General features: G+C 53.9%; 3 protein-coding genes across 3 annotated transcripts; 2 read left to right on the top strand and 1 right to left on the bottom strand.

The window, feature by feature from the left end:
- Positions 1-208: 208 nt before the first annotated feature.
- On the top strand, positions 209-3,135 carry EMWEY_00045370 (bromodomain-containing protein, putative; the record flags this gene model as incomplete). The annotated part of the gene is made up of 5 exons (XM_013483018.1): positions 209-592; positions 921-1,076; positions 1,276-1,600; positions 1,823-2,368; positions 2,594-3,135. 5 exons carry the CDS (start codon positions 209-211, stop codon positions 3,133-3,135), a joined length of 1,953 nt encoding a protein of 650 aa, XP_013338472.1.
- A 479-nt stretch (positions 3,136-3,614) lies between these two features.
- EMWEY_00045360 (hypothetical protein) lies at positions 3,615-9,119 on the top strand (the record flags this gene model as incomplete). Its single annotated transcript, XM_013483017.1, has 10 exons — positions 3,615-3,827; positions 4,105-4,286; positions 4,471-4,680; positions 4,833-4,950; positions 5,074-5,324; positions 5,481-5,601; positions 5,893-6,294; positions 6,436-6,762; positions 6,900-7,100; positions 7,419-9,119. 10 exons carry the CDS (start codon positions 3,615-3,617, stop codon positions 9,117-9,119), a joined length of 3,726 nt encoding a protein of 1,241 aa, XP_013338471.1.
- A 180-nt stretch (positions 9,120-9,299) lies between these two features.
- EMWEY_00045350 (hypothetical protein, conserved) lies at positions 9,300-10,918 on the bottom strand (the record flags this gene model as incomplete). The annotated part of the gene is made up of 3 exons (XM_013483016.1): positions 9,300-9,477; positions 9,699-9,835; positions 10,058-10,918. Coding segments are annotated over 3 exons (1,176 nt in total), but the record flags the coding sequence as incomplete, so codon positions are not given.
- Between the last annotated feature and the right edge of the window lie 168 nt (positions 10,919-11,086).

The raw sequence follows: 11,086 nt of genomic DNA, 5'->3' as shown, positions 1-11,086 counted from the left end.
ACAAAGCATATGTCTATTGATATAAGTATACTGGATTTTTCACGTGAACAACTGCGGATGCGAATTGCTGCGTTGTGTTTCAATTTGCTGCTATTTAATGTATTGCCTTGTGTGTCTGTTGTACTTGCGTTTACACCCCGTTGCATTTTTCATTTTGGCATCGATTGCTTTTCTGTCTGCACTTTCCGTTTCAAAGACGAACTTCGGGATGGTCGACCTCCATATTAGGCGGTGGGAGCGGCTTCAACGCCTTCTGTCTCTGTGCGAACTGGGCCTCGAAGAATTCCCTATAGACCCACTGGGTGCCCTAGCCACCAGCAACAGCAATTCAGGGACCGGCAGCTGCAGCAGCGGTGGTAGCATGCTGCGGGAGCAACAGCAGCAGCAGCTGTTGCTGCCTCCAGTGGAGTGTTTGGCATATAGCGAGGTGTTTCAGCTCAAGTGTTGCGTTGTCTTGCATTCATTAGAAGCCCTTTTATCTTCTCAAAATTTTCTTTCTAGCCGTTTCCTTCTCTCATTTTGTCTCAACGATTTCCTGGGGAAGACCAGCAGGAGGAAGGAACCCCCTAACGGCGACCGTTTCTGGAAAAGGGTACAAACGCATGCTGTTGCTACCGAAAGTGTTGCTTGTGCTGCTGAAACTTGGCTTCCACCTGCGGCAGCTGTTGGTGCTGCCCCTGTGTTTGCCGGTGCTGTTGCTGATGGTGCTGGACCTCTCATCGCTGTTGTTATTGGTGCATCTACACGTTGCTACTGTTTTTACCTCTGTTTGTTCTGCTACGTCCTGCCCCACAGAGTTGCTGTCACGCCTTTTGCTGCATGATGTGTTGCTACTCCCACCGTTCCTTCTGCTACTGCTGCTCGCTGCTCCAACGATCACAGTTCCTTCTCCCTTCTCCCTGCTGCTTCTGCTGCTGCAGCTGTTGCTAGCAGTGACAGCGGCGTACGTTGTGCACTGGAACAAGACTCCACAGGCTCGGACTGGGGCCCGAACGACTTTACGGCTGAAAACCGACCCGCAAAAGGGGGGAGTGCAAGCCCTTGAACTAGAAAACAGCGAACCAGTGAACCCTCAAGTAAACTGCAAACCCTAAATCCTAAACCCTGAACCCTCCATGAAAACTCACATATCCCGCGGGTCTCCCAGAGAGGCAATTGTGGTGTTGCTTGGGGGAGCAGACCGAAACATCTCAAACCCAAGACCCTAGGGTCAGGCCCTGCACATGAACCATTTACTTTGAAACCCTGCGCTGCCTGCTTGTTTGCTACGTATAGGACCACGAGGCGCTAACGACCTTGGAGGAGACGTTGCAGCTGTTTAGAGCTGCATTCGTTTCCGGATGCGGCTGCCCACAACTGGCTCTCTCTTTTATGCTTCAGCTGCAACGCAAAGGCTCCTCTATGGATGTCTTCAATTTCGAAATTGATTTGCTCGCGCTGCAGCCGCCTCCCCCACTCAGTGAACCACCGCAGCAACAGGGACTGCACCAACAGACTCTCCTGCAGCAGCAGCAGCAGCAGAAGCAACAGCAACACCAAGATCGCCAACTGACAAGGCCTCAACTCGACAAGGCTGGGGTTTCCGTGTTCTACCCGGCAGGTGGGTATGCGTGCGTACATGCTGCTGCTGCTGCCGTTGCTTTTTGCATTTTGTCATGCTGCTGTTGCTTGTAGTTGGTGCAGCTGCTTGGACGTTGTTCCTTCAACGTCTGCTGCTGCTGGAAGGGGGCTGGCGCATAGTTGTCCTCCGTGCATTCGCCGCCATATGGAGGGACATGTTTGGTTTGCTGTTGCTGCCTATGGTTTTGTTCGTTTGCTACAGACCTTGCAGGACTAGCGGGGTTTAATTTGTGGCAGGCCCAGGAGACAGGTAGCAGCAACCAGCAGGCTGAGGTGTCTCTGCGCCTCGCAGCAGACACACCAGGAAGCGTTGCTGTTTCTTCTTGGGAGTGTCTCCTTGTGCGTCTTCTCTGGCCAGGTCTGTGCCGGCAGCCCCGCGATACAGCAGCCCCGCCGCGCAGCCGCAGCCGCAACAACAGCAGCAGCAGCACTTTGGTATACCAAGGCTGCTTCAGCAGCGACCTGCTTCCACCAAGCTCTCACCTAACGGAGCGCCTGCAAGTCCTTCAGGGGTTGCATGACCCTGTTGATGTTGTTGGCAGAGATGGGAATTTCATTTTGGGGTTTGGCTACGTCGGGGACATCCCAGCCCCCCTCAACGCGGGCAGAGGCCCTCTGTGGCAAGCTATCAAAGAAGCGCAAAGGCGCTCGTGTCTTCAGCAGCAACAGCAACAACATCATGCTGACGAAGACCCTAATGAACAAAACGGGGACTCCTTTGCTGCCCAATGCGTCGACAACGAAAGATGTAAACCCCAAAACCTAGTTGCCCCAAACTCAGCAGCACTTAAAACACAACGCTACACTTTGGGGCGTGTGCACACGTGCCTTGAAGCGCTCCTATCCCTAGCCTTGCCCCCGTACAGGGTTGTGCTCGACTCGACCCAATTGACGTGCTGAACTCGACCCAATTGACGGCTGAGTGTACTGGGTTTAGGGTTTGGGGGGTTTACGGTTTGCTGTGTCTTTGCAGCTCCTCCGGCATTGCCGGTTGCTACAGTTGGCGGTTTGCCTTACTGGGCGCGGCTGCTGCAGCAGAGGGACTATCTGTTGCGCCTGCGAGCAGCAAGTAGCTGCGAGTTGTGGAGGCGCAGCGTTGGGGTGTACGTACACTCCGTAGTCCCCAGCGCAGTCCCTGCGTCGCTGGTAACTGAGCTGCTCCCACAAGCAGCAGATTACGGTTTCGAGTTCAAAGGGAGCCTCAGCAGCCTCGGCGGCGCCAGCAGCACCGGGTGTTGCTGCAACCTGCTGCGGAAAGGCGTTCTGCAATACGTGGGCTTGGAGGTGCCAGCTCCACAGGGACCGGTGCAGCAGCAGTTGCTGTCACTGCAGCAGCCAGCACCATATTTGCGTTTCTCCTCCGGATTTGAGAAGTACTGGCTTTCTGCGCTGCAGCTGCAGGTGGTAGATGATGATATCATTAGAGGCAGCACTGTCTACCTCAAGGAAGGATCCTTGCCTCTCAGATTCTCTCTTGACGCGAGGGCGGAACGCGGCAGGCAAAAGAACCTCTAAGCCCTAAACCCTTAAACCTCAAAGCATAGCCCCTAATAGCCAGAATAGGCAGAATAATCCTAGTAACCATACAAAGGAATTTAGCCCTGATAATCCAGACATAAGCACCGCAATCCCCAAACCCAAAGCACTAACAGCACAGTCCTAACGCAAGAACCCGATAATCAACACACTGAAACTCAGAAGTCCTACACAGGAAAACTCTTAAACCTTGAAAACTTCAAACATTGAAAACAAGTAGCCGTAGACACTTATATTCCAGAACGTGTTATCTAAAACCTTCTACTGCCTATACACGACCCAGCGCACCAACGCAAACCCTAATAGCATAGACCTAAAGGATAGACCTAAACAAACACCAAACCGTACAGACCGCACATCCAGAAGCTGGGGGGTTGTACCGCTGTGCTGTTCAGCGACGCGTCAAACACCAAATTCCAGACAGCATGTGGTGTGGATGGAACAGGAAGAAAGTTGCAATGAAAGGCGATCGCATGCTGCACGGTTCCTGCAGCAGCAAGGTGCTCATGAAGGCAGCCGCTGCGGCTGCTGCAGCAACGGACGCCCCAGCAGCAGCAGCAGCAGCAGCTGCTGCTGCTGCTGCTGCTCAAGCTGCGGCAACAGCTGAAGGCTCGGAGCCTACTGCGACTAGACCAGGAAGTGGAGGCATAGGGGCCGGAGATCGCATCACCGTAAACACTGAAATAAAACCACAATTGGCTATCCCTAGAAACCATGTTTAACGTGCTAAAACCGAGTGGCGTCAGTAAATCCTATCTTCATTGCAAACCCTGCGTGCGGGTTTCTTGAAGTCCTGAGCATGTGAACATGAATTCGCGCCGGCAATACAAGTGTTTGAGTGTGTGTTTGCTGTTTCCGGTGAAACCAGGGCACTGGGGTCATAGGGGACGACAGTTCGAACTAGTTGAGGGTTTATTGTTTGGGTTTAGTGTTTGATTTGCGCCTCAGTTTGCAGGGTCTTTGAGCAGCAGTGACCGGGCTCTTTTCGAAAGCCTCAAGCGTTGCGTGCTTCAGAAACATCCTTCGCTTCTGTCCCTCGATAATCGTTCTCTAGTTGCAAAAGTTAACAGTAAAACCAAACTCCCCCTCTTGTGGATCCGCGCGGACCCCAACCACACCTGGCCTGCCAGGTAGCCCTAGTAAATCCTAAACTTTAAACCCTCCAGCCTACGAAGGGACAGCTGTAGGAAGCCGGGGACCGGTTCCGTCGGTGTGTGCTCCTATGTGAGGGTTTCAGCCCCCGCGGGAGATCTCGTGGAATTGGGGGTTTGGGGGTTGCAGTTTACCGTTTAAATTTGTGTGTTGCGCATCAAGGATCCGGCGCTGTCAGAGCGGGTCGATGTGGGAGCAGCAGCTGCTCTCGGAGACATCGGTGGGGTTTCAGCTGGAAGCAGCAGCAGCTCTCGGGAGTCTGCTGCCGCTGCAGCAGCAGGGAGGTCTTGGAGGAGAGGACCCTGTGAAGGCGCATGCAGTTATGGCCCTTAGCAAAGCACTCTCCTCACACAGATGGCACCCTTTCTTCAGGTATCGCCACCAAACGCTAATTACCAAACCCTCAGCCACAGACTTGATTTAAATCGCTGAGCAGTCGCCCGCCTCTGGCGGTCCGTGGCTACTACTGTTTAGGGTTAGGAGTTGAGGGTTTTGGACGTAGGGTTGAGGGTTTCGGATTGCAGGGCGCGGGCTGCATTTGCGCTGACTCGATTGCATAACACCGGAGGGGAGGAGTGCGGGGCGGCATGGAAGGCCTTCGCCAACTACATTTCTTCTTTTCATAGCGAAGCTGTCTTAGACGTAAATGATATACCCTAAACCCTGAACATTAGAAAGAAGACAGGGTGGAGCAGCTGCTGGTAAGCCTGGGATAGGAGACCTGAGGTGTTTTCTAGGCTTTAGGGTTTGGGGTCTTGTGTTTAGGCCGAAGCCAATGAAGTGATGTCTCCTCCAGAATCGGGGGACGGCACGGCCAGTGGCGAGTGGGGTATGCCTGCAGCAGCGTCAGCACCTACTGCTGCTGCTGCTGCAGGAGCCACCCCAACGGCAAGCGAAGCGCGAGGTCCCGCTAACGATTCTCTGCGGCTGTCTTACTACGCATGCACTGCCCCGGAGAGCCGCTTCTTGCGCCACTTCTTTGGTGCTGTCTCCCTAGTCAGAGACGTGAAAGGCTTGTACGACCTGTTGCTGCTGCTGTACCTGTTCTTGTTGCTTTTGCTGATTTGGCTTCTGGACTTTCTGCTGCTGCTGCTGCACGTGTTTCTCACCCACGTTAACACACCATCCCCTAATTCGATCGAGCACGACGGTGATGCTGCTGTTATTTGCAGCTCGACGCCTGCTTCTATTGACCTGCTTCTGCAGCCACTGCAGCAGATTGAGCCGACAGCTGCAGCGGACAGCGCAGCTTTACTTGCTCTTGGTGCCTCCGTGCTTGACTGTCTCGGCAACGTGAGGTGGCCGTACACCCCATTTCCCAGCCTCGCAGAATCCTTGCATCCTTACTTCGCCGCTGCGAAGGTAACAACTTCATTGCATTAGCTTCAGCACTAGCATTTGCAGCAGGAAACGCGGCTTTAGCCCCCAAACCAGCATTATCTCCCAAAGCAACAGCGCGAACAGTCGTACAACTGTCGTACGACCAATTAAAGTGGCAAGCTCAACAGGAGCTGTGGGAGTTGCAACAGCAGCAGCAGGCTCTCAAAATTGTCGCTTGCGTGTGTATCTGCTGCTGGCTGACAGGCTGGCTGCTCCTTGCTGGTGCAGGGCGGCAGCGACGGGGGGGTTCCAGGGTGCTTTATGGGCATCGGCTTCAAAGATCGATTTGCCACTGCAGGGTTGCCCTGCGGTTGCTGCTGCGAGCAGCTGATTAAGGAAGACCCTGCCGCCGCAGCAGCAACTCGAACAGCAGCAACAGAAGCAGCAACAGCAGCAGGACACTGGGAGGCGTTTGTCCTCTCCAGCTGCAGAGGTCTCGAAGCCGCCTGGATTGAAGCCTGGCGCCTCTTTAGACTTGACGCAGTTAAAGCCCTCGCATCCCCAAGAAAAGTAGGATTCAGGGTTTGGGATGTAGAGAGTGTCAAGGATATTACGGTTCAAAAACTTGTAGAGTTCCCGGAGGATTGGGGTTCAAGGATGTTTCGGGTATTGTACATTTAGGCTTCAGGCACGGTTATGTTTTTTGCTGAAGCCTTTTGTCTTGCCAGCTGCTGCTGCTGCGGGTACGTCGTGCTGATTCATCGGTTGCAGCTTCTGCATCAGCTGCTGCCTCTGCTACTGCCGCAGGAGATGACTTGCGCATTTCTGAGGGCAGTAGGAAGGAATCCGTCGCTGCGGGATTTGGCGAGGCTTCGTTTTGTCGGGTGCAGCACGAGGACAGCTGATTGGCAGCTGGGTTGTACAGACGGTTGCGAGGGCAGAGAGGCACCTACGTGCCTCAAATCCATGGACCTGCTAGGGGATGTCTCTACTTCTGGCAGCAGCTGGTTGTCGCAAGAGTTCGGCCTGCCTTTTGATTTGCTTCACTTCATCAACAGCGGCGGCCGCTGCTCCTTCATCAACAGCCTCTCGCCTGCAGCGGCGGAAGCACTCCTTGCCTACGACTTCCCCCTAGTAATCCTAAAACCGCTTGGAAAACCCTAAACCCTTAACGAGAATTGAAAACTCCTGAACCCTTAACGAGAGTAGCCTGCGTGAATGTGGTATAGAAGGAATATTTACAGCTTAGGTTCGTGAAGGTGTGGCTGCAGGTACGGAGAGAGGCAATCAGAGCGCTGCTGCAGGTTTGCTGTGAAGGAGCTGTTAGGGTGTACAGAGTACCCGTACCCAGGTCGTCAGCACAAGCAGCAAAGGCATTAGGCACACGGAGCAGTCTACCGCTGCTTCCGCAGCAGCAATGGTGTCTAATATCGAAGTTTGTGAGCCCGGAGGAACAGGTTTTGAGGTCGCAAGTGAGAAAACGTGCAAAGCCCGTCAATCCAAACCAAAGTTTCCGGTTGCACACCTTAAAACCTAACTTCTCGCCTCATTCTGCCTGGTGCTGCCACGGTAGACTTTCTACCTTGAAGGATTTGCCGTGCCAGGGCGCCGCTTGGAACTCTAGGCGGTTCTAGGGTGTCTCTCTCTCCCTCTCTCTCCCTCTCTCTCTCTCTTTGTGTGTGGGTGTGGGTGTGTCTGTCTGTCTGTCAGTCTGTCTGCCTGCCTGCCTGCCTGCCTGTCTCTGTCTGTAACTGTGTGTTTGTGTATTTGTATGACTGTGTGTTTTCAAGGTGGGATTGGGGCTGTACACCGCGCTCCAAGTGGCCATCTGCCTGGACACCCCAGAGAGCGACCCCCAGGGCTGCATTTGGAGCAGTCTGATGCTGCTGCTCCAAGAGCTACGAGCATCAAACCCTCTGCTGTTCCTCCCCTTCTCAGGGCATGCCCCAGGCATGCTGCTGCCAGAAACAGGGACAAACTTGCAGCAGCAACAGGAACAGCATGAGCAACAGCAGCAGCAAGAGCAACAGCAGCAGCGCGAGCACATCTTGGCGGAGTTGCAGCCGCCGCACGTTTGTTGCCTCCTCGGCTGTCTTGGCAGCTACTGTGATATCAGCCTCCCTGGAGTCGTGGGAACAACAGCAGCAACAACAGCAACGGCAGCCCGACAGAACCACCTCGTGGCTGTCGGCTGTTTTGTGGCGCAGGCGGCTTCTACGCTGCTGCATTTGCACATGCAGCAGCAGCTGCAGCAGCAGCAGCTGACAGCAGCAGCTGCACCTAGTCTGCAGCACTTGTCCTCTGTCCGCAGTTTCCTTTTTGGTGTTGGGACCCCTCCTTGTTGGTTGCCGCTGCAGCGTGAACTTGCTGCTTCGCTCTGCAGCACCAAGACGCCAGCAGCTGCAGCGGCAGCGGTAGCTGCTGCTGCGGGACTGTTTGATCCTGCTGCAGCTGCTGGCGCTGCAGCGTTTGCTGCCTGCTCTCCATTGAGAGAGGGCGTATCTGCAGCATCCAGATGTGTACCTCGTCCCGTTCCCCCTTCTCCGTGCCGGCAGCCCGCAGCAGCTGCAACACCAGCCGCAGCCGGTGAAGGATCAGAAGCAGCCCCAACAGCAGCGGGACCAGGATTAGTAGAAGGGGCAGGTGATGGGTTAGGGCCATTGTGCGGATTAGGTGAGGGCAGCTCCAGCGGGTCTGGTTATGTACTGTGTTGTTTGCCTGGTCGTGACCAGACCGAACAATATCTGCATTATGGATTAAGCGGAAATCGGGAGCAGAAGATGTGGAGTTTCAAGAGGAAGTACTTGGACAGAAAGGAAAGTGAAGCAGACTGGCGGCAAGTTGCATGGGAGGCAGTCACTGCTCTATTTGAGCTGCCTGAAGCTGCCTGGTTCACTCCTGACCCCGAGACGACCGCTGCTGGCTACAGCAACTATATAGCGGAGCCCATGTGGCTTGGGAGAGTCAAGGAAAAACTGGAGGCTGACAAGTACCTTCTACCCTACCACTTCAAACAAGACATGGCCCTCATCTTTAAAAACGCCAGACTCTTCAACTCCCCACAAGACAAACCCTACAGAGACTGTTGCATCCTCGAACAGAGATTCAACCAACTCTGGACCCCGATCAATGCCGCATTCCAACGAGCAGCCAGACACAAACGCCAGCAACAGCATTTCCAACAGCAACAGCAGCGAGACATGCAAGAAAAGCAAGACGATAACCAATCACAGCAACAACGCAAAGAAAACCCCTTACCGTTAGCTGCAGATGCAACAGTAGCAACAGCAGCAGAAACACCGCGTGATTCCACCGACACCACGCCAATGGCGGCCATAATACACACACAAATAACTCAGCAGCATCCACAACCGCAGCAACAACAGGCCTCCCCCCACTCTGACATATTTTTCGACGCGGCAACGCCGCAGCAGGAGCAGACACAGGTGCAACCGCAGGAGTGGCAACAGAAGCAGATAGGTATTTCGTAGTCGAAGCCTGCTGCCTCGTTTCCACTCATGTGGTGTGCATGTGGTATACACCTGAAATTTAACTATGCCGCGTAGTATTTCTAGGTATTTGTTTATCACGCCTGTTCGCTTCTAGTAAAATACGACAATAAATTAGCGACACCATTCCTGTCGGTATTTTTATGTCTATCCATGATGGTCCTAAAATTCTTGGTTGCCGCATGCAGGCGGAGGCCCCGACCCTGCTGCTGCTGGCAGCAGCAGCTCAAAGCCTGAGGTATACAGACACCACTGCCGTTGCAGGAGCACCTGAAGTGGCAGCTCACACCATAGATCCCTTAGCTCCTCCGGGCCTTCGAGCAAGTCGTCTTCAATGCTTCTGCAGATACGCACGAATGCACAAAAACCAACTAGTTCTGTTGCCGCTGTAGGTGTTGCTGCTGCTGGTGGTATTTACACTTCTGAGGAACTGTCATACGAACGGCTCGTTGCTGCTGTCGTTGCTTCTCCTCTATTAGCAGCCAACCATCCATCTGCAACAGCTGAAGCAGCAGCATGAGCAGAAGCTGCAGCAGTTGCTGCAAGAGCACCAGAACTCACCTGCGGATTTCTTCGTCTTCAGGACCAATCTTCTGGATTGGCTCTGCTGCTGCTCTCTGATTCAGCCGGCGCGCTGCGGCGGCAAGGCTGCTGCTACTGTTGCTGCTGTTTCCAGCATCGGGAGATTCATGCGGTCCCTAAAAGCCAAAGCGTATATATAAAGCTCGGGATGTCAGCGGCGAACGCGGGCAGCTAGCCTTAAGGTAGCAACGGCAAAGAACCGCCACAAGGATGGTACAACAGCGGCAGCATCTCTGCAGTGACGACAGCTAATTCAACATGAGCGCAGAGAGAACAACACTAATAATAGCTGGACTGACGCAGCAACGATAGCAGCTGGAGGGGCAGCAGCAACTCACTGATGCAACAGGTACGCTATCCAGGTCTCCACCTGATCCTTGCCGCTGATGCTGCTGCTCTTCGTATCTTTCTTCCAGAACACTCAGAAAAGGTCGAAATGTGGCAGAGCTATTGATTGTTGACACCTCGCTGGGTGTCGTGCTGCTCCTTCTGCTGCTGCTGCTGCTTCTATTGCCGCCAATGTCATTTGCTGGGCTTTCGACGGGAGGCAAAGATGCATTGACACAAACTACTCCCCCGGTGATTTGCGCTGCGCCCGCTGCTGCTGTTCCTGCTGCAGCTGCTGCTGAGACCGGTCTCGTATTGTCTGTCTCCGCATACGCTATTTCCTCATCGTGTGATGCTATTGCTGCACCTTCCGCAGCAGCAGCAGGCGCTGACTGTCCCCCACTATCCACCAATATATCGCGCTGCAGCTGCTGCTGGTTTGCATAGACGAGAGCAGCAGGGTGGGGTTGCTGCTTGCTCTTCGTTAGCAGGGTAGGCAGCCGGGAATTGTGTTGGTATTGTTGGTTTGGGGTTGCTGCCGTAGCTGCAGCTGCAGCAGCTGAGTCATCCGCTAGGAATACCCAGCGGTACAAACTAAAGTCTGGCAGGTCTAAGAGGGTTGCCAGCTCGACTACTTTTACCCCTGCAGACAGCAGCGAGAGCGGTGTGCCCTGCATATTGACAGGATCTCCTGCTGCTGGTGGTACTAAAGGTGCTGCTACTGCTGGTGGTGGTGCTCCTGCTAGAGGGGGAAGAGACGAGCTCAAAGCCCCCGAAAACACCCGAATCAACTCAGTCATTACGATAGGCCAAACAGGTGTCCTCGCAGCCAACGGCAGACGCAACAGCAATACCCGCACACAGAGGAATACCTGCACACAAACCCTAAACCTAACCTCTCAGACGCGTGTCTACGAGACACACAAAACCAAGCAGGACAAACCGAGATGCCTGGTACATACGTGCATAGATATCTAATCTATAGAGCACGAAGATATATAAAAAATGTATATATATATATATATATTATATATATATAT

This window comes from Eimeria maxima, genomic scaffold, assembly GCF_000499605.1.
Source record: "Eimeria maxima Weybridge genomic scaffold, Emw_scaff900, whole genome shotgun sequence".
NCBI lineage: Eukaryota > Apicomplexa > Conoidasida > Eucoccidiorida > Eimeriidae > Eimeria > Eimeria maxima.
The sequence above is the reverse complement of the archived record's forward strand: the minus strand, read 5'-3'. Positions and strand labels throughout refer to the sequence as shown.